At 43.6% G+C, this 22,384-nt stretch overlaps 1 protein-coding gene across 1 annotated transcript in view; it reads right to left on the bottom strand.

Annotated features, from left to right (window-relative positions):
* CPNE4 (copine 4) overlaps window positions 1-22,384 on the bottom strand; it is a 118,805-nt gene that overhangs the window by 25,493 nt on the left and 70,928 nt on the right. Inside the window, exons 7-10 of the mRNA XM_054385091.1 lie at window positions 14,942-15,040; window positions 9,785-9,871; window positions 8,545-8,604; window positions 4,613-4,746 (exon numbers count right to left, since the gene is read on the bottom strand). Of these exons, the coding sequence (XP_054241066.1) occupies window positions 4,613-4,746; window positions 8,545-8,604; window positions 9,785-9,871; window positions 14,942-15,040 (380 nt within the window). The remainder of the gene's footprint in view (window positions 1-4,612; window positions 4,747-8,544; window positions 8,605-9,784; window positions 9,872-14,941; window positions 15,041-22,384) is intronic.

Below are 22,384 nucleotides of genomic sequence, written 5' to 3'. Positions count from 1 at the left end.
TGTTCAGACACACGCACAGAGGTATGTGCACAGCACAAGAAACTGCTGGGAAGTCGTCTTCCCAACACACCTGTACCAAACTAATTCTCTTGAAATGATTGTGGGAACTTGATCCAAGCATGAATGCCAGTTTTAAGGAGCTACTTGAGGAGGCTGTTTGCCTGAATGACAAAGGACATTAGTGTCAGGAAACAGAATTTATCTTCCCTGTGTTTCAAGGGCTCTTGGAAATAAGAAAATATCTGCAGAATCTTTAAGAGTGAATCAACTGACACCAAGATTTGTGAGACAGATTTTGAACACAAATAAAATTAAGACCAAATTTATGACCAATTTTGTGACATTACTTTACAAAACTATGTGGAATGCACAGATCACAACAGGGATGGCCCATCAAGAATGGGAAATTTCACAAACACCAAATGCTTTAAAGTACTTGATCAAATACACCTACCCTTTGTCTTTTTCAGGGTCTGAGTATTGATTTGACCTCACAAAGGGTGATCATCCCTTTGTGTGCACTCTACTAATGCAGTGAAGAGCTCTCAATGTACACACAAATATAAATGTACGTGTAAAAAATATTCACAAAGATCATCCAGGTCTGTGGGTGGCAATGAACATCTGGGTAGGGGGTGAACAGCTAACAATAAAATTCAAATTCAGTCAGACTCTTGACTCCATCTCAGTGCCATCTATGTTTTGCTTGAGTCAGACTGACTTCAGTGGGGTTAGACAACAAGCTTTAGTGTCTTGCTGAATCAGAACAGAGGCTTTAGTGCAAAGATAAATATTTAATGTAATATAATAATGAGATTCTTACTAAGCAGAAGAGAAAAGAAAGCTTCTAAATGCAGAAAGCAGATTTCAAACTGAGGAAGGGATTTGCAAGTCCTGCCATCACTGAAACCTGCAATAACATGAGCTCACATGGGGTGTGCATGTAACACATTTATCCTTACAAACAAGCTGTTTGCAGTCCCATTCCTTCCTTTTTCCTTTGCCAGAGACAGCAATCACTACAGAAAGAAGGATGAGCCACACTCACGGGCCACTTGGTTGCATTCCAGCACTGGCAAAACAAATGATGAAGATCAAAGGCCCAGCCAGTTTTCTATAGGATGTGCACTCTTGTTACTGTGACTTAGGGCTTTGCTCTGCAGAGGAGCATAAAAAATGGCATAGAAATTAACTTTTTTGCAGCATCTTTAAGTGTTAATCATACCTATTATACACCCAGAAGTGTGTGACACCTGTCTATGATGTGAATATTGCTGCTCCTACACACACGACTAAAGCTCTGGTTGTAAATACATGAATCCATCTTTGTGCCTGGCCAGGGATACAGCTCTAGGTGCTTACATGAGAGATTCACAGCACATCTACACCTGTCTTGGCAAAAGGACTTGGTTTATCTCCAGGTACTGTTTCTCTCAGATGTTTCCAGTTTATCGTAATGGAAATAAACTTGTCAGTGTGCTTCCCCACCGAGCCATCTGCTTGTATTCTCAAACATTTTCAGTAGGAAGTTTTCTGCATGTTTTTCTCCTTCCAGTATTTCCAACTGCATTTTAGTGCCTAATTCCTTAAAACCCATGAATGTTTCTCCTTCCTTGAGCCATTGCTGCTGCTGCTTAGCCACTGGTCAGAGCACCTACAAACTGTCTTCCTTCTGATACCTAATGCTCTTCTAGCCTGAAACAATTCCCCCGTAGGATACTTTAGGAAGCCTTTTGTGCAGGTGAACTGCTCTCGCATTTCCCACACCTTTATCAGACTGGTCTACCCCCACAGTGCTGCAGCATCTCCACAATCAGGACAATAATCAAAGCCTGTTTCTCAGTTCTCAGAGTAGTGCTGATGAAAGAATGGTTCTCATTCTTCCACGCTTAACTGCACAGGATGGTGCTTTTCATTTAACTGCTTCAACAGCCTCTGAACCCTCCAGATAAAAGGGCTTTGGGATGAGTAGGGATTATCTCACTGTACCAAGGGATGTGAAGCAGCACTGAATTTGCAGCATTAATTACTTAGAGACACAGGATGTTAGGTTGATCCATCCAGAAACCTGGTTTATGAGAATATTTGGCTGGATCGACAGCACTCACTGGAGTATATAAAGAAAATATTGGATTTGAGTGTAGTCTCTCTCTCTATTGATTGCCAGTCTAGGTCCTTCCAAACTACAAATAAATGTGGATGTTTCTAATTACAGAAGTGTATTACTAGTCACAAGCTTTTACCTTCTTTTCCCCTATAAAATATCCAGCAGCTGTGCTATCAGCATGCAGAAGGCATTGCAAACAACAGATCGGATTTTATTCCAGCTACCTTTTCACCTGATGGAATACACTAACCTTGAGACCCAGAGGAAAACACTCCATGTCCTTTGGTTCAGGCTGACATCAGCCAGCTCTGCCTATTGATATAATCAATGGGTATGAATTGTAAGAGTTCAGGTTAAGAGCCCTGACACCTTTGTGCTCTCCTGTTTGAATCTTACTGAACACCTGGCCCTGTATCCCCTGGCCCTAGGGAGCCCTGATGTGCAACAGGTCCCTCTCTTTCCACTTCTGGCTGATCATAACCTGGAGACAGAAATCTTGCTCTGGTACGTGAAGCACAAATGGGCTCACTGGGGCAGTTGTGGGTCTGTGGCACATTTTGGATTTTTACTGCATTCGAGACTGGTTTTTTTTAATTGTTTATACAGAAGATGCTCAGACATCTCAAGGCTGCAACTAAACACAAAAGGAACTCCTGTATAGAACCTGTGGATTATTCTGTGTGAAGGTTTGCTCCTCCGAGATTCTTCTTTGGAGAAATGATAAGTTTTCATTGCCAGTTTGCTGGGTGTAAAGCGTGCATGCACAAAGCAAAAGTCCTCATCTGACTTTTTGCTTAGAAAGCACTGGCCATGCTGCATCAGCTAGCCCACTGGAACAGAGTGGCACAACCTGAGCGCAGGCACAGGCTGGGACACTGCCCTGGGAAAAGAAACTCTGGCTTTTGTTCAGCCCACAGCTGGCACAACCTTAGCTCTGCTGATTAGGATCAACAGGCATTTTCTGGAGCACAATGGAACTGAATGATGCTGATGATTTCATTTAAGAAACTCTGGCCATTATTTCCTTTGACTGATTGGAATGTGCATATTGCCAGAAGAATCCTGGTTTGGGATCAGCATCTCTGTACACGAGGAAGTGTGCCACTTCTTAATTTTTTTAAAAATAGACCATAAGTGATAAAATACAAAAATCTGTCTGCATAAACCAGCCCTTTTCATTCCTTTCCCTGTTTTAAAGTATATTAATTCTCTGAGTTATTGCTAGTAATTATTAAATTACTAGGTAATCACTGAGAGATTATCAGCTCATAATAAAATAATAATTTTCTCAGACTTGTTGCCTAAGTTTGACCACCAAATTCTTACAGAGACTGTCTCAGGGCAGTATTTACTGCATTCTTCTCAGAGAATTAATTTCATTACCATGCAAATGGAAGTGCCTCTGAGCAGGCTAACTGGTATCTGCAGCACAATACTGTGGCTTACAAGTTCTAAGTCACTCCACAAGTTACACAGAGAGTACAGTTCAGGTAGGACTGGAAACAGTGGTGCTGTTCTGAGCTCTGCATTTATACACAGCATAGTGGTGGGTGGGCACCTAGCACACATTGTGTGAGATACTCTGCCTCACCAACACAGAAAGAGCACTTACAGGAAGTGCACTTGGTAATTAGATTAATAATGGGCAATTAATTGGATAGAAGCAGGCAGCTTATTTGAAATCAGCAGGATTACATAAAGCAGTCAAAACACATTTGGCCTGATGAGGTGCATTTGTTTATTTATTGCAGGCCTTGCTGTGTGCCCACATTGCCACTACCAAAAGCCTTGCTGTGTGCCCACATTGCCACTACCAAAAGCCTTGCTGTGTGCCCACACTGCCATTACCAAAAGCCTTGCTGTGTGCCCATATTGCCACTGCCAAAAGCCTTGCTGTGTGCCCACACTGCCACTACCAAAAGCCTTGCTGTGTGCACGCGTTGCCACTACCTTTTGCTATTTACCTTGCATGAGGCAGTAATATCCTACAGGAGAACACAGGAAAGGGCCACACCTTTACTTCTGAGAACAGCCACAGCTACTAAGCAGTTCAGGCAACTACCAGTTCTGTTTCAAGCACAGTACCTAGGGAGCACTGTTCTGCAGGAGGGACAGAATCAGGCTCCCCAGTCTTGAGCATGTACACAGGGCATAGATTTGTCCAGCCAAGGCAGCAGTCACAGAAAGGATGCTGTCAGCATGTGCAGAGCAGGCTTCAGGGTTAACTCTTATGAAACACGCACTCAAACAGGCAGCTTCAGCATGTGAACACAAACCTGAACCTTGACGTGCCAGCCCAGAAGCAGGTCTCTTGTGACTCTGAAGCTAACCTAACCCCGGTGCCACTCCCAGAAGTGTGTGCAGGCAGACTGATGGCTCTGACGTGCCCTCATTTCTCTTAAGTGACTGAACACGGAGCTAGCGCAGCCAGCAGCAGGCAGCCATCGATCTCACACTGAGAAACACTTTCTGAAGACAACTCTGTTACCCAGGGTGGTGATTTACCTGTCATAGTCCTGGCAGATCTCCCCGACAGCTACCAAGGCTTTCAGATACTCGTTGGGCTGGTAGGGGTGGATGTAGTGCAGCGAGCAGCTGTTGCGCGGATCGCCGTTTGATGCGGTGAAGTCGATAGCTACCTGCAACAGAAGGGAAGACAGCGTCCTGTGGAGCTGCTCTGGGCATACCTGCACCCACAGCAGCCATGCGTAACTGCAGCCTCAAAGCAAAGGTCATCTTACATCTGAGTTAGGATAGTATTGATAAAGATGTCCAACAGTAAAGCAGCACATAGAAAATAAGAGGTAATAAAACTAAAATGGCACAACTAGGGGGGAAAAAATGAACTGCATTATTGTTAGGTGTGGAAAATTATGTTCAGATAGAAAAGAATCAAATTTACTATCTCTAGCTTCTCATACATAATTAAATTGTTCCAGCCCAGGTGATATTCAGGATGTGAAAGCTTTGCTGTAAAAATGTCCCAAGGAAGTTAAAAGCCCTACTAAAACTATAAATTACAACTCCAGTTAGGGACAATCCTTAGCTATTTGAAATCTTACTGTGGCTGTAGTAATAGTAGCAGATACTGTCTATCTGGTAGTTTTTATCTTGAAAACATTAAATAAAACACTAAACAAGTAACCCTCTACATTTCACAGATAATAACAAGCTAAAAGGTGAGCTGCAAGGTAAACCCAAAGCTTGAGTCCTGCACAGTTTTTTGCACTGCAAAGGCTTAGAGAAGATTGTGGAAAGCATTCAACACAAGAGCAAGTATCAGCGAATCCTCTGAAAATGCCTTTCTCCCTTTTAAAATGCTCTTTACAGCTCTCACTGAAGATAATGCTCCAGCATGCATCACCCAGTGACCAGAGAGTCCTCATCTGAATTTCTGATGCCACCTTCCAGCATCAGAAATTCTAAAACAGAGTGATAAGAAACCCAAAGGGTCCCACAGAGGACACAAAGCCCTGTAACAAATGTTGTTACCATTTTGTCCAGTGCCCTTCTCCAAAACACAGAGCTCCATTCTCAGTTCTACAGCGCAGCTGACAGGCCAGGCCTTTGCTGAAGGCTGCAAAAAGAACCCTAAAGTCCCAGAGTTGCCTCTACAAGTATGCAACTTCCTATGCAATTAAAGGGAAGCATTACATTTCATTCTCCCTTTAAAAAAATGCCAGTCCTCCTGAAACTTATTTTTTGTTACTAAAAAATAAAAAGTAATACTGAGTTAATGCAACATAGCTGTGCCCCAGTGCTTCTAATTTTCCACATCTAACTCTCAGCTGAAGAAAAATATTTTTTCACTGGGCTCTGGATAGCTTGGAAATCCCTTTGCTTCCTCAGTCAGCTGTGCACCCCCAGCTCCTCACCACACAGCAGTCACGAGACAGCAGCTTGAACTGGCTTTTACCTCTACTTCCCTACCCCCTTCTCATCACTGAGCAGCCTGCTTCCCACACAGATCTTTTTCCAAAACTGACAGCTTGATTTAATTTGGAGAAATCAAGAGAAACCTCCCAGGTATGGGGCAGAAAGAAACTCCAGTGGTTTGTGGAACCAAAGCTAAATCCAAAGATCCCTGTATGGGTTAGCTGAGTTTTGGAACACTTGTAAAACCTTAGCCAGAGTGTGCAGGTTTCCTTATGAGAGATGTTTGTTTTCTCTGACAATAATTTAATCTGAATTTATTGTTCTGATTATACAAAATGCAAAATGTCACTAAGCAAGAGAGAAGCAAAGGGCATTCCTGGAAATTTGTTAAGAGTAGGCATTTTTACTGATAATCTTAAAACAGACATTAACAAGCCACAAGGGACACACAGGACAGCACTGGACAAGTCTTCCTTTGTTTTGTTAGTCATGGCTAAATGCTTCTTAAATAAGAGCAGTAAGCAGTAAGAATAAGCAGTAGGGTTCATGAGCTTGGAGAAAAGTCTGTGGCTATTGTTTGGAAAATTAAAAACCCCCTTCCCATAACAAGCTTCCTTGTTGGAAATAGTCCTTGTAGTAGAGATCTGATGATAAGCAAAAAATATCATGAAGCCTTTATGGATATCTGTGCTTGGAAGCAGTGTGCTTGACTTTGATCCCAGTCCCTGCTTGACTCCCAAAAGGAGGGCTTTTAAGAAGGAAGACTGCTGTTACAATTCCAAAACACAACACAGAGCTCTGCTCTTCTGGCACTGCCCAGCAGTGCCAGCATCTTGTGCATACACACAGGATAAGGATCTGTAAATATGTCACAGAAGCTAGACTGATACCACACCTGAGCTAATCTTGTGGGCAGCAAAGCAGGAATCCTTGCTGCAGTGCAGACTTTTGATTTTTCTCAGTGTATCTTTAAATGTAGCAGTTCCAGCACAGTCAAATAAACAGCAATGGCTGCTCTCTCACTGCTTTTTTCCCTCAGCCTTGAAAATGGGGCATTTTCATTGCACTGCAAACATGCTGCACAGCTTGGACCTCCTGCTAGACCTGTCAGCAATGCATCAGCCTGCCCAGCACCATGACCTGCCTGACAGAATCTGTCCAATGCATCTTCCTATTACAGTCCCTTTTGTGGGTGCTACACATCCTTTCTGCTGTATTTCCTGAAGTGATGAGAACATCTTCTGACTAGAGACCCACTTGCACTGCCAGCTTCTGAACACCTCTTCTGAGGCAGGGAATGTGTCTGATAAGAGACAGAAGGGTCTGCAATAAGCACTGCACAAAAATAGCAGAGTGGCATCAGCACTATTGATCTCTGCAGATCACAGCTTCCTAATAAATGGGTTTGAAGTGAAGGATGAGTTTGCTTTCTTTTTCCAAAGGCATTCTTGATAACTGCAAATTCTGCTCTTACAACAGATGTACTAAGCATCCCAAGAACACACAGCATGATGTCACCAAAGCCTTCATTAGTGCCCTAAATTAACAAGTACATGGTACTACAGCTTTTTGTTATCAAATGGATGCTTGGCATCCCGGTGTCCCTCCCTCAGCAAGTGCCTTTTCAAATCACACTTGTGTCACACTGCCTGCACACAGCAGGAGCTCCTCGGAAACGTCACTAACGTTCAGACAACACCACCACCACGTGTGCCAGGAGAGCTGCAAGCAATTCCAGACCCATTCCAGTTAAAAGAAATGGAAATCTGGGGAGGTGAAATTCACCAGATTGGGACCATGTGAAAAGAGGATTCTCTGATGGCTGCAGAAAGCAAGGGACTAGAGATACCTCCCTACAGGATGCAACCTGTGGGTCCAGTGCTCACAGGACAATCTCTTGTATGTTTCTGGAAAGAGCAGTCCAGCTCACAACCAGTCTGTGCTGTGGTCACTGGGGAATGGTGCAGCTGAGGCAGGAGGAAGCAAACTATGCCAGCTACCTTGGCATTCACCCCACACCAGCAGAGAGCTCCCTAGCTGTGCTCTCTCTCAGCCGGTGGCTTTCAGTATGGCACCAGTGGAGGGGACCCAAAGTGCTCTGGTAGAAGGCTCATTCTGGAGAGGAAGACTTGCCTGCAGGGCTGATGAACAGGATGTCTAACATTTAAGGCAGGTGAGATGAAATCCGCCACTGTGAGACACTCCCAGCAAGGGGAAATTCTTGTGCACAAACCAAGGCTCCACAGCCAAAGGCCAGTCAGCTCTGCCACATGGGCTAACTCAGACAGAACTAGTGTGACTACACCACCTTAGCTTCTCACCCCTGCATGAAGCTGTCCTTGCTTTTTGCAGTAGGATTGTTACTGCAGCAAAACCCAAAAGAAGACAAATATTACTGCAGTAGCATAGTTTCATTTTCTGGGGCTTAATAAATTTTTTGGGATGACCTTTAATAATTCACCAGTGAATCATATGTGAGAACCATTTCCTGTGACAGGAAGGGATCAGTGTCTGAGAGGATTCCCTTTTTTAACATTAACTTAGAGAAGCATGGCACTTACTGTAAACTGTATTTGGCAGCCTCCCATGATATAATCTAGGAACGAGTGCATCTTGTGGATCTGCAGACAAGGAAGCAAGACAGTCAGCATAGTTGTGTACTGCTGGAACTCGTGGGAACTGTCTGAAAAAGTTTAACTGCAAGGAGGAAAGGGACCAACTAGAAATAAGGAAGAAAGTGTCAAATATAGTTTGAAACAGAAACAAAAACATACCAAAATTCTACAATTAATGAAAGGAAGATTCACACCAAAAGTAGGACCAAGCTCTGCTCCTTCTCAGTGGGACATCAATGGTAATTTTGCTATTGATTTAGGAGGAACAAGAGTTTTGCAGAAATGATGGAAGTATTAGAAGGGAAACACAGAAAAGGCCAGTTGGCAATCATGTAGGTGTAAGTGTTTAGTAGTGCCTACTCCATGGCATGCCAGCAGGGACAGTTCAAGAGAAATGGGAGAGCTGAGGACAGGCAGCTTACTTGTGCAGTGCGAGTCCTTGCCTGCCTTTGTGCAGGGGAGCAGTGTCCTGGTTTTGGCCGATGCAGACCTGATTTTCTTCACTGTAGCTGGTATGGGGTCATGTTCTGGATTTGTGATGAAAACAGTGTTGGTAACACAGGGTTGTTTTACTTCCTGCTGACAGTGGCTGAGCAGTGCTTACACAGTCAGGGGATTCTTTGCATCTCAGCCCCACCGCAGGCAGGCTGTGAGGGCACAGAATGGTGGGGGGGACACAGCTGGGACAGCAACTGACCAGAGGGATATTCCAGACTCTGGCACATCATGCTCAGCAGTAAAAAGGGGAGGAACAAGGAGGAAGGGAGGGACATTTGGAGTGATGGTGTTTGACTTCCCAAGACACTGTTACATGTGGTGGAGCCTGGCTTCCTAGAGATGGCTGAACACCAGCCTGCTGCTGGGAAGCAGCAAATGAATTCCTCCTTCTGCATTGACTCCATGTGTAGCTCTTGCTTTACCTATTAAACTGGGCTTGATCTCAAACCATGAGTTTTCTCACTTTTGTTCTTCTGATTCTCTCCCCCACTGCATTGGAGGGGAGTGAGCATGTGGCTGCCTGGGGCTGAGCTGCCAGCTGAGGTTAAACCACAACAATCCTGCAGACATTTGATTATTTGCTACCCTACAGGTAGTTCCACTTTGTAGTCTGTGTTTCCAAACATGATTAAAATCCATCACTGAGAGCTTAGTAAAGAGACAGTCAAAGAGTAAAACACTTATTTACCTTGCACTGGTTAAGGATGACAATGCCTGAGTTCTTGTAATTCTTCTTCTTTGCTTTGTACTTGGGGTTGATGCATTCCCATTGCACCTGTGAAAAAGAGCAGCCACTGTACTTCTGTACAAATGGAGTAATTCACAAAAATGGCACTGTCTGAGCTCTACAGCTGAATAAATCCTATCAAACAATGGTGCTCATGGAAGAAAAAATGAAAACCGTTAACTATGCAGAGAATGATCTTCATAGAAAAAGGCTTAGGGCAAATATCTGTCTTGTGTGTAAGAGAGATCTCCAGATTCAGGTTCTGTTGTCTTGCCGCCTTGCAGATTTGGTGTTGTCCTGAAATACATTGCCTTGTCCTATCAGAACAGCTCCCAGAGTCTTACTGGTTTCAACTTCAAATGCTCTGCTCTCTTCTGGTTTTGGACAGATTGCTAAGGACAAGATTTCAGACCCTGGCCTCTAATGTCTGCAGTATCATTCATGCCTTTTACCAGAAGAGTAATGTGTACAATTTTCACATGCAAGTATCTCTTGGGGTTTGTAAATTCAGACTTGGATCTGCAATGTGCTTTTAAATACAGTTTATAACATGAATATTCTCTTTCAAGTGCTGGGAGAAAACCTGATGTTGGCTAACATAAAGAATACTTGCCCAAAGAGAAGTAGGTGACCTGTTATCTAAAACTGAACCATATCTGAAGTGTTATGACATTGGGCCCTCAATGAAGACCTTCATAAGTGTGTGACACCTTTTCTACAGTGAAAATGTGCACATGGGATCTGCCTGAGCAAAGTGTTTGAATGTGTAAAACTCTTTCCACCTTATGATCAGCCCCAGTGACTTCACTGTGCTTCAAACCTCTGCCTAACAGCAAGTTTTTGGATGTCTCTGAAGTATTTCAAACTTAAGAGCTTTTGTCAAACGTCAAGAAAGGGAAGGCAGAACATATGGCTTTGGCGCACTGTGAGACCTCTTCTGCACAGGGGAGGAGGAGTATTTTCATCACTGTGTTACTGGAGACAGATGACAGAGTGAAAAATGGGTAAAGAAAAAATGTTCTGCAGGAAGCACATCTGCTTGCTCTCTCAGTTCGCCTACAGCTCAATTATTTGTCTCATGAAATGGATTTTCCACCTGAGAAGACAGGCAGACACAGGCACACATGTTCATGGGAATCCTCCATAAGCACTTTTTCTCTGACACAGGGAGATGTTACTCTCTGCAGTGAAGATGCTGCCACCTCAAATATCCTCACCCCTTTCCCTTATCAAACTTTCAGAAGAGAAGAGCAAAAGATGCAATCTCCCATGTCACATAGCAGCAGAGGGGAGCAGAAGTGACTCAATGCTGGCAACCACTGCAGAATCAAAACTGGGCTACCAATAGCACAAGCTATTCAGAGAAAGAAATTAAGGTGTCAGGAGAGTTTCCTGTACCCTAAGGCAAGAGAAATCATGCTCCAGAGCAGCTGCTGTCTCTGGGATACTGTGCTAGAGTGCCAGCATATCAGATAGTCTTGTGAGGAAAGGGCAAAAGAACTATGGCAAAGCTCTGGTGATCATCAGTACGTTCCCTTTGCTCCCCTGCAATCCTCTTGTTTCTCTCCTCCCTTCAGGCAGAGCTGCTGCAACAAATGGCATAGCTTGTAAGTGACAAAGGACTCGAATGGACAGGGCAAAACAACCCCACTGACAGCAGGCAGCACAACATCTTGCACCATCTCTTTCTGAGGCCTCAAGAAAAGCAAGTTACTTTGAACTCCTCCTGCCTGAGAAGCTGCTTTATTCCTACCATCCCTTCTGGCAAGAGGACAGAGGTGTCTTTGTCTTCTTTAGGCCCAGAAAGATGTCCACCAAGGCAGAAAAGCAGCTTTTAATCGCTACCAGAGGATTCTTTTGGAAATGTGAACCTGGGGAATGAAGTAAAAATGAAAGCATTTCTTATATCCTCAGCCAAGGTCCCCTCACCTCACCTGTACTCCTGAGGCTCCTGATTGCATGGATGTGGCAGGTGCCTGACATGGCTGCACCCTCCTCTGAGGCCTCTGCTGCCCTTTCTGGGGTCAGTAGCAGCAGATGACCTTGCAGACAGTCCTGGATGAACTTGACTGTCTCCTGCCAAAACTAGATGTGAAATTGTCTGTTGGTGTCAATAAACTCCTTGGTCTGTTACCAAAGGCTTAAAGGTCTTGCCCATGCAGTTATCTGAAGAGCTTCCCGATGCAAGGTCCTGAGTGAGCGTCACAGTCAGGCATCTGGGCAAATGGGGAAACCCAGCTTGGCTACCCTTGGCAGCTCTCCTCATCTCCCCATAACAACACCTTGAGCTTGTGGGAACGTCCATGGAGGTGTTCAGCACAGCACAGCTCCCTGCTCCCCTCTCCCCTGTGGTGTGCACGGACACACGGCCAGGTTTATGTAACACAGGAACAGATTCTGCCCTTACGTAACTCCTGTGCTGCATGGGGATCCAGCTGCTCTCTATTTCCATGACTTTTCCCCCCCAAATCTCTCTGGCTTTATTGCCTCTATTTAAAAACAATTTAAAACTTACCTTTTTTTTTTTTTTTTTTTTTTTCTTTCTCATTAGCGGATTTCTCCTTTCAGCTAGGAAAAGCTTTAACACTCAAGCTTTCTTAGTCTTGTTTTCAAACACCTGATAGATCAAGGACAACACTTTCTAAAGCTGCCCCTGTAGTAAAGGTATCTATGTATCTGTCCACCTAGTAAAGGTATCTATGACACATACATTTGGTACAAATCCTAGGCATACAACCAACTCCAGCTAGTTACCAGTATTTCACTAAAACAAAATACCTGTCACAGACAGGGGTGACATCGTTCTTACTGTGCTTTACTGTGTCAAGATTATGGTGCAGGGGTAAATGATGGATGTTAGAACAGTGGAAAATGTTGAATAGAAGCTTTAGAAATGCCTGTTTCAGACATGCACTGAACAACAGGACGCCTGTGTGCTGTTTGTCACTGGTGGTCAGTATGAAAACAGGCTGTCAGAATCCAACAGTCTGTGACAGCAGGGCCATTATGATGGAACAAACACACACACCAAGCTGTTCTCCTGAGCTTGTTCATCATCAGGAGGAAGTCCTCTCAAACAGCATGAATTAATTCATCTGTAGCTCTGGCAGTTTTAGGCTGATGCCTAGGAAAATTTTCCTCAGACTGAGAAGAAAAGTGAGAGAATGTAAATAAATTACCATTGGATGTAAAAGGGAAAATAATGCTAAGGTCTAAATAATCTCATTGGTCTGATAACTAACGTAAAGTTAGTTGTCTAAACTAATTCTCTCTCTTTTTGGCTTCTTTGCTCTAGCTGGTGCTTTTGCTTGGCTGTTGCTGACCTTGGCTGCGTTCTTGTTGTGGCTAAGTACTAACAAGCTACCATCTGCTCTTCTCTCTCTCTTGTCCTGTGTACAGCGGGGAAGCAGGGGAAGAGAAGGAAGCTGTTGGTAACATCCTGGTTTTATCCAGGGGAGTTCTTGTATGGTTTATAAATTGTAAATATATGTAAATATTGTATATTTTTTACATATCCACTGCATTTCATATTTCTAGATTGTAGTTTTGCTTGTAAATATAGCTTCATTTGCTTTCAACTGAGCTGGTCTGGCAAATTTTATTTTGGGGGTAATTTCAACCCACCACAGCAGCACTGACCAAAGACCAACCAGCTTTCCCAGGAATCAGTCCTTTCAGCCATGGAGAAGCAGCTGTCACTGAAGGAGCCTATGTCACACTGTTTCTCCATCACCATAAAGGACACAGCCCAGCCACTCCAGGCACCCCGGTCTGCAAGGCTCCTGTCTTGGTCAATGTGCTGCCTGTTTGGGAATTGCTGTGATGCTCTCCTGAAGACACTGATACCAGAAACACAAATCTTTACCACTCTCACACAGCCCCTTTCCCAGCCACTGCTGTTTGCTACAAAACTGGGGTGCTGTCACTGGACTCTTCCCTGTAATTCACTCTGGAATCTGTTTGCCTCTTCAGGCAGATTGGATTTTCAGTGATGTCACATCGCTGTTCATGTTAGTCATGGAATCTCTTTGCTTTTTTTGATAGGTTTTATTTCCACTCAAGTGCAGTTTGGTTTAAGTTTCAGTCCTCTGACTTAGTCTGAGAGAACAAACCAGGGTTTCATTTGCACTCAGGTTCTGCCCAGAAGGTCTTTACAAGGGGCTTATGTGACTGAGATATACCAACAGGACTAACACACAAGCAACGCTTTATACAATCTAGGTTAAGAACATCAATAGAAAATGTCTAGAGGAATCAAAAAGCTTCTTGACCTATGGAACAGCCAGACTGCTCATTGTTTGTTAAACAACTTCTGACTCTTTAGCTTTCTGTGAGCACATTACCAACAGAACCTCACTGTAAAGCCCAATGAAACTTACCAGGCAGCTGTGTTTGCTTTTGAGATAACCATGAAACAGTGAACATAAGCTACCAGCAGATTAAAAAGTCAGCACTTTCAGCTGCCCCTCAGAGAATTCATCAAAAACCAACACCTTCAGGAGTAAGTAAGAATAGGAAATGACACTTTCTGGAATTAGATATGCCAAATGATTTATCATATTTAATAAGTACCATCAAATTCAATTGAAAAGATCAGGCTGACATAAAGAAGTGAATTATTAAGAAGTTAACAGTTTCATTTCCCCCTAGGACTGTAATATTTAGAAAATAAATGAGTTTCATTGTGGTAGGTTCAGTTAGAGCTGGCAACAATGAATGCAGCCCATGAGAAACAGAGGAGCAGCCCTCACCCAGTGAAGGCCCCCAGGGCAGCAGGGGACTGCTCTCAGTACCCAGATGGAACATCTGGTTTGCTGTAACAGGTCAGCACCTTAGAGAAGCCTCATGCTTGGATTCAGAGGAAACAAATCCAAGCAGAAAGAAAGAAATGCCTGCAGAGTGTGGACTGGAAAAGATTCTAAGTACTTCAGGTGTGGATATCTAGGACAAGCTGCTTTTTGCATTTTCAGATAACAGTAAAACCTATGGGAGAGATCAGCGCAGCCCCTCACTTCTGAGCAATAGTGAGGCAACATCCCCTGCTCTGTTGCAGGATTGCTGAGGAATGCTGTTTTATGGATCTTATGAACTGGGATTGCTCAGTGGTTGTCTGCTTACCTGTCTTCCTTCCATAGCTCCTCTCATTTCCTTGAAAGTTGAGCTAAATTCTCCAATGAAGTCGTGCTTGCCATTGGAATCCCAGTCCCAAACGATGCACTGGGGAGGCAAAAGGGGAAAGAAAAAAAGAGCACATTTTGCTTCAGGTAGAAAACAGGTTTTATGGAGAAAATCTATAAGAGAAATTATGCTGTGCATTAGGGGTGTGCTATCTAAAAGGAAATCACCTGACACATTAAAAACCTCTTCTTACGCAGCTCGAAATGTAAATGACAAGTGGAATCTCAGCCCAGCTTGCTGCTGACAGTGGTGTGTGGGGTAGTTTTAGGCTGTGCCTAGAAAATTTTCCACTGAGCTTGAACAGAAAGTGATAGAATGTAAATAAATTACCATTGGATGTAAAAGGGAAAATAATGATAAGGTCTAAATAATTTCATTGGTCTAATTACTAACAAAAGGTTAGTTGTGTAAACTCTCTTTTCGGCTTCCTTTGCTCTCGCAGGTACTAGCTGGCTTTTGCTTAGCTGCTGCTGACCTTGAACATGCTCTTGTTGTGGCTAAGTACTAACAAACTACTCTTTCTGCTTTTCTCATCTTTCTTTTTCCTTTATATAGGGTGGAGGAAGAGAGCAGGGAGGGGGAGGCTGTTGGTAACCGCCTGGGTTTGTCCAGGGGGGTTCTTGTGCTGTTTATAAATTGTAAATACATGTAAATATTGTATAGTTTGTTCCTTGCATTCCATATTTTAGATTACAGTTTTCCTTGTAAATACAGCTTCATTTGCTTCCATCCGAGCCAGTCTGGCAATTTTATGTTGGGGGGAATTTCAACCCACCACAGTGTGCCACGGAGCCAGCTGATGAAGGCAGGCTCGTGTATGTTGGAAAAAAAGGAGTCCTCGAATACATCTTTTTGCTAGCTGTAAAAATACAGGATTATGTTAATGCTCAAGTGGTGCCCTGGAATAAGAGTAACTCACCTCATTGAAGTGCTTTACAAATCTCAGTTACAATTCAAAGCACCACGTGTCACAGGCAATCGTTACTGGTTTCATGTGTGCAGTCAGTGGAGGTCACAGAGCTTGGAAGCTGAAGGCAGCAGTGCTTGGTGCCATCCGGACTGTTTGCCAGTGCTGCCCAACACTGACTGTTCAAACCAAGCCTCACTGGCAGTCATTGGTAAATTCATGCACAAACATGAGTATCTCAGTGAGGATTTCATGTCACAGGCACTGCTAAACACAATCCGGCCAGGCAGGACTGAAGCACAGAGCCTTCACTCCATGCTTTGCTCAATGCTCGTTTCACACTTGGCCCAAAGACAAGGAAGCTGCTCATAGCTGCAACTAACACCCCCCACGTTCTGCCTCCTGGCCTCCCCAGGTACAACCTGTGTGCACTGGCAGTCAGGGAGCCTTTGCTGAATTGTCTAACAACCAGGCAAAGGAGAACCCTCTGTGATGAAACCTTCACTAATTATCACCCTGTGCTTATCATCAACTGCAAGTTTTAGATGAGCTGCTAACAAAAATGATCCAAAAAAAAAAAAAAAAAAGATTGAATTTATAAAAATCCCTAAACCCCCAGAGCTTCTAACAGCTTTGTTTCCTTTTTCTGTGAGTTTTCTTGTTAAACACAAATTAGTCAATTCTGCCTGAAATTACTTTCTAAATGTTTCATGCAAAGATGGATTTCACAGATGAAGCATGACTTCAAACAAGCTTTTTATGTAATTTAAAATCCTAAAAGTAATAGAAATTAAATAAATTTGTCAAAATGCTATAGCAAAATGGATAGAGATGTGCAAAAAGTCTCCTCTGGGTAATGCTAGCGACTTGTCAAAAACGCTTTTGAAAACCAGCTGTTTCACAAATAAAAGACAACCCTTGTGGGGAAATTTTCTGACTAGATTTAGTTTTTCAGGTTCTGTTTTTAAACTCTGTTGGAGCATAAACACAAGAACAGACCGCAGGTTATCAGAGACCTCCAGGAAAAGGTATCTGGAAAAATCTCTGCCAGGATGGGGGGAAAGCTCCAAGTGCTAATTTGTGGCTAGAATTTTAACCGGAGCTGAGCAAAGTTAAATTACATCTCAAATGTCCACCCAACAGGGATCCAACAGCTTTTTCTTTCAAGACAGAGGTTTTCTGACTCCAGCTTTTAGAAAGCCATATGGCACTTGAATCTTCATATTGGCTTAGTGGAAGAGACAAACAATTAGAATATGAACTCTGTGCCATTTGCAGAATTAGAGCTAAGGGAGAAAGGGGCTTCTGCAAGAGCATCCATTACAACTGCTTTCGTTTCTTCCAGAGTTTCACATCTGGCCATAGAATTAATTGTCAGTTTCTGAAAGCCTGTTGTACACAGCATTGATCCTGAATTTCAGCTCTTTGTGGAAAATATTTCTGAGACACAGCAATACTGGGCTCCAGAAGTTTCTATAAAAAACACCACTCAGGTAAAATAAGGCAGGAAGGACCTTTGCCAATGATCCAGACTCAGGTGAAGGCTGGAGGTGATATCCAAAATATTACTTCCCTATGAAATACTTAATTTATTTTTTTAATTTATTTTAAGAAGGCCCCATGTGCTTCTCAGACAAATCCTCCATAAACCATCCTTTGCATTTAGCAAAGTTCCACGTGTTCTCTGAGTCTGCACTCTCCTATGCTGCTTAAGCAGATGACTAGCACTGTATCTACACCCTGTTCAAAGTCTCCTTACTTTAAGGGGGCTTTCTATGCTTTAAACACTGGTGAGTGTTTCAGTGTTCCGATGAATGGCAAAGGAATTCAGTCTCCTTCCTATTGGTTACAAGCTCAGCTGCAGGTAACAGAAAGTGTTAATGCTGCATGGTGATGGGATAGCACTGACTGGAATGATGGAGAACTTCTTCCACCCCTGCACAGTCCTTCCTTCCTCCCCAAAAGCAGAGAGAGCACTGCCTCAACCCTCCCAAGACACTACACCTGACAGAGCTAACCAGTGGACTCCATTGAAGAGGATATCAGAGGATCCCTTCTGGGTATCCACATCTGCATTCCTTCCTGTCAGTGCCATAAAATGGAAGATTCCAGGCTGAAACTGAACTTTTCACTGAAGAAAGGAGGGAGAAAGGCCCATTTTAAAAAGAAGTTTCCCCAGGTGAATGCAGATGAAAACTTCCCCTGGTTTATTTGAGTTCAGCTTTTTAACCCAGCATAGATTTTGACTATTACTATAAATGGAGCTTCTGAGCAGCACGCAAGAGAAATTGCTACTGGAGCTACAACAGCACAGGCTTCTCCAGCTGAACCTCCTCATGCTTCCCAGGAGATGACAGCTAGGTTCATCTTGCTACTTCTGCAGGAGCAAAACACCTCACTTGCCCAATTTCTGATTTTAATTATATTTCACAAAACCATAATCTGCACCATCCTCCAGCTTCAGCTAATGCTGATGTTCTGGGATGTGAGGATGCCTACATAAGAAACAAACAAATTTCTCTATCCCATGTCCCCCATGGAGTGAGGCAGGGTTCCTGTTAAATAGAATTCCTGCCTCAGATTCAGATCTTTTCCAAGGTTAATTTGCATGATCTGACTTGAGAGAAGGAAGTGGTGTTCCAAGTCCCAGTGTGAGTCAGACTGTCTTCACTGAGCAAAAATTCTGTTCCACTGCATGCAGTGATTACTCCCATGCTGATCATCCTGTCTACATTTAGTCAAGGAGAACTGAATGAGAGAAAAGGCTGAGCACTGCAAACATGCCTCTGTAGGAGAGTATATATGAGTACAGAGATTATTTTCCCTTGGGGAAATGCTTCAAGTGACTTGTTCCCATTAGGTTGTCACAATGAGAGAACTTTACACACAGCAACTTTGGGCAGGGGAATGGAGAGACTTAGAACTTAAACTTTCAGTTGATGAGCCAGCCCCCAACATGCTCCCAAGGTTCATTTTCAGGAGACTGACAGTGAGTCTCATGGCTAAATCTGGCCTGCAGGCAGCTGACAGCCAGACCATGAAAGCATTCCTGGAAAAGAACCATCTACATTTCCTTAAGCTGGCCACACACTGCAGACTGCCCCACGCACAAAGCCAGCAAAGCCTTTCAACTTTCCAGTCTTGCCAACCTGAGGTCTCTTCCAATCTGGCTGATTCTGTGATTCTGTGACTTGCCCTGCTTCTAGAATCACTACAGGTGGTGTGAAGTGGCAAAGGCTACCAACAGAAACTCTTCTTTGGTTCCTTCTCTAGGATCAGTGACAACACAGAATAACCAAACCAAAATGGACTCGGAAAACCCAGAGAAGATTTTAAAAAAAAAAAATCAGAAAAAAAGGTACTTGATCATCAAAATTATTTTCCTGTCTGTGTCTCATCAGGGTTGTTGCTACTTGCTAACAAAACAAATCACCTGCCCTGAAAAGTGTGTGTGAAATACCTCAAAGAAGGTCTTTTTTACAGAAAGCCCTTTATCCACTACCTACCCTTCTCCCCACCTGAGTGTGGAGAAAGCTGTGCAGAACCTTCAGTGCAAAAGGTTAAACACTTAAAGTTATCCTTTTTGTGGTCACAATGTTCCAAGGCCAAGTTCTGCATCACACACATCACAACCCTGGTACTGAAAAATAACTGCACAGAAATTTCGTCTTTCCTGCTCTACGTGAAATTCTTGACACTTTTTTTCTCATTCAAGCTGGTCATCAGTTTTCTCTTTTCAATAGCTACACTTCTCCAAGAAGTTATGAAATAAACCTTTTTCATAGAAGTTTATAAATAAAGTCCTTGTGGTTCATTTCAGATTTCCTCTGGTGTTGGGCTCCAGTACAAAAAGAGTGAGCCAGCTAAAATGAACCAATGTTTCTTGCTAGGCTCTCCCTGGCTGAAGTAAAGCCTTCTTCAGAGTACTGCAGATAAAATGTTTGAACTTTTTCCTGTTGGGAAGATTAACTCCATTTTTCAAACTAAACTACTCAAAAAAAAACCCTGGACTAATAGGGGGGAAAGGGTTCAGACCCTACATTATTAGCCTATGTACCATCTCTGTGAAGCCAGTGTAGAAGCAAATATCAAAGTCTCCTTCTTGGGCACAGTCTCATTCTTTCTGAAACCTACATCTTCTGTAGTTCTGCCAACAATGCTCAGTCCAGCAGCACAGTTGAGTTTGCTCCACAAGCATTAGGTGAAATCCTGGCTCCATAGCAGGCAATGCGACTTTTCCTATTCCCTTCAACAAGCACCAGAATTTCATCAATACTTTTGTGCCTCCTGTACTGAGATGGTGACAATTGATATGTTAAAAGTTGTATTGGATTCAGATCCTTTGCCTGCTGAAGGAGGCTTGAGACAGACACCCATTGATAGCTGCCCCTTAGTCAATGGCAAGTAATTCAGCATTCCCTCTGCCATGTTGCAGTAACTATAGCACCCAAGACACAGTCAGAACACAGCAGTAACATTCTTGTGGCTCTAAACACATGGGAAAGTTGATTTTAAAATTATCTCCTTGAAAGAGAACAGTGAAAGGATTGAAAAGATTTGGGTTTGTACAAAAAGAGGCAGGTACTCAGGCTCAAGATCAGCATGATCGAGCTGTATTTCATTGACAGCTGTGAGACAGCACCAGCCTAAGCACCTTGCCAGATGGAAACAAGGACCATTGGCAGAGCCACACCATCACCCAGCCAGTCTCTGTAGCACCCCTGGAGATCTGAGCCCACAGGCAGTGGCTCTGCAATTACAGGAAGTCTCTGCTGCATGCTGCCTCTTCTTGACAGCTCACAGCACCTAACAAGCAGGGTCCTTTCACAACCACTTACTCAAACCCAGAGCTGCTTGTTTGCCCTTGTTTGTATCACAAGGGTGCCTAGGAACCTCAAACCTAGATTTTGCACCCTGCTTAGTGCTGACAAATGAACCCCAATGATATTCCTCTGAAACAGAAATATGCTGTAATAAGTCACTTGAGGGAAAACTGTAAATGGATTTTAAATGACTTCGTAGGTTTTGATGGTGAAAACAACAAAACTAAGCTTCTGCTCTGCAGTCACAGTCAGGTTTATGCAACAAACCCCTCAGAGTATGTATGTATACACACACCTGTATACACAAGAACTTAGAGAGGACCTTACCACTCTCTACAACTACCTAAAAGGAAGCTGTAGTCAGGTGGGGGTCAGGCTTGAGGGCATGGTGTGGAGCTGCACCAGGAGAGGTTTAGGTTAGGTATTAGTAAGCACTTCCTCACTTTTAGTTCCCAGTCTGTTCTGGCCCTGTGCAAAAGAACCTCAGTGTCAGTGCAAACTTGAGCACTGACTCAGCAATGCTTCCTCTCACTACCAACATCTGTCTCAGAAATCTATCTGAGATTTCTGCTCATCCAGCTAACCAATTCCCACACATCAAAGCAAGGCATTGCTCACTGGTAGACTGCTCTGATGTACCTCCTGGAGATCACTGAATCAACCAGGTTGGAAGAGATCTCCAAGATCATCAAGTCCAACTGATCACCCAACCCTAACTAATCAACTAGGCCATGGCACCAAGTGCCTCATCCAGTCTCTTCTTAAACACCTCCAGGGATGTCGACCCCACCACCTCGCTGGGCAGCCCATTCCAATGGCCAATCTCTCTTTCTGTGAAGAACTTCTTTCTAAGATCAAGTCTAAACTTCCCCCTACACAGCTTGAGACTGTGCCTTCTTGTTCTGGTGCTGGTTGCCTGGGAGAAGAGACCAACCCTCACCTGGCTACAACCTCCCTTCAGGTAGTTGTAGAGAGCAATGAGGTCTCCCCTGAGCCTCCTCTTCTCCAGGCTAAACAACCCCAGCTCCCTCAGCCTCTCCTCATAGATGTTGCAGACACAGTACTGACATTTATCACAATTCATGGGTGGGTATCAAAATGCTCTCCAACTGAACAAGATTCTACCCAGTTCCCATCATCTACTCTCAGTTCCTAATAAAATCTCAAGTCAGCTTTATCTTGCAGAGTGAAAGTCAGCAGATAAGAATCAGCCATTGCCTTCTGTGTGGAGCAGGGAAGGAAGATGACAATAGTTGGCAGGAGTACAAAGTGCTCTTCTTCCCTGGAGCAGCATGAGTTTGTCCCCAAACATCATTTGTAACCATAATGAGTGCTCTATGCAGTCACTGATCACACTGAGCTTTCTCTTGCCAATCACTGAGGGAGTTAATTATATGTCTCTTGGGTATCATTCCAGCAGAATGACTTGGCACACCAGCACTGGGGTTAGTAGCTGAACTGGTCATGCCAGCCACTGATGATATTACAGCACAAACACCAGTGGAAGTGGGTCCTCCCAGTTATGGGTCATTTACAAAGCTAAGACACCAGAGGTTTCAAATGTGGAAAGTTTCAGAACAAAGTGGTCAAGAAATCAAGTAAGAAACATGAAGCGAGTCTAAATGTTTATGAAAACAATATTTCACCCCATGT

Source organism: Indicator indicator, chromosome 11, assembly GCF_027791375.1.
Source record: "Indicator indicator isolate 239-I01 chromosome 11, UM_Iind_1.1, whole genome shotgun sequence".
NCBI lineage: Eukaryota > Metazoa > Chordata > Aves > Piciformes > Indicatoridae > Indicator > Indicator indicator.
This window is presented reverse-complemented; position numbering and strand designations above follow the sequence as displayed.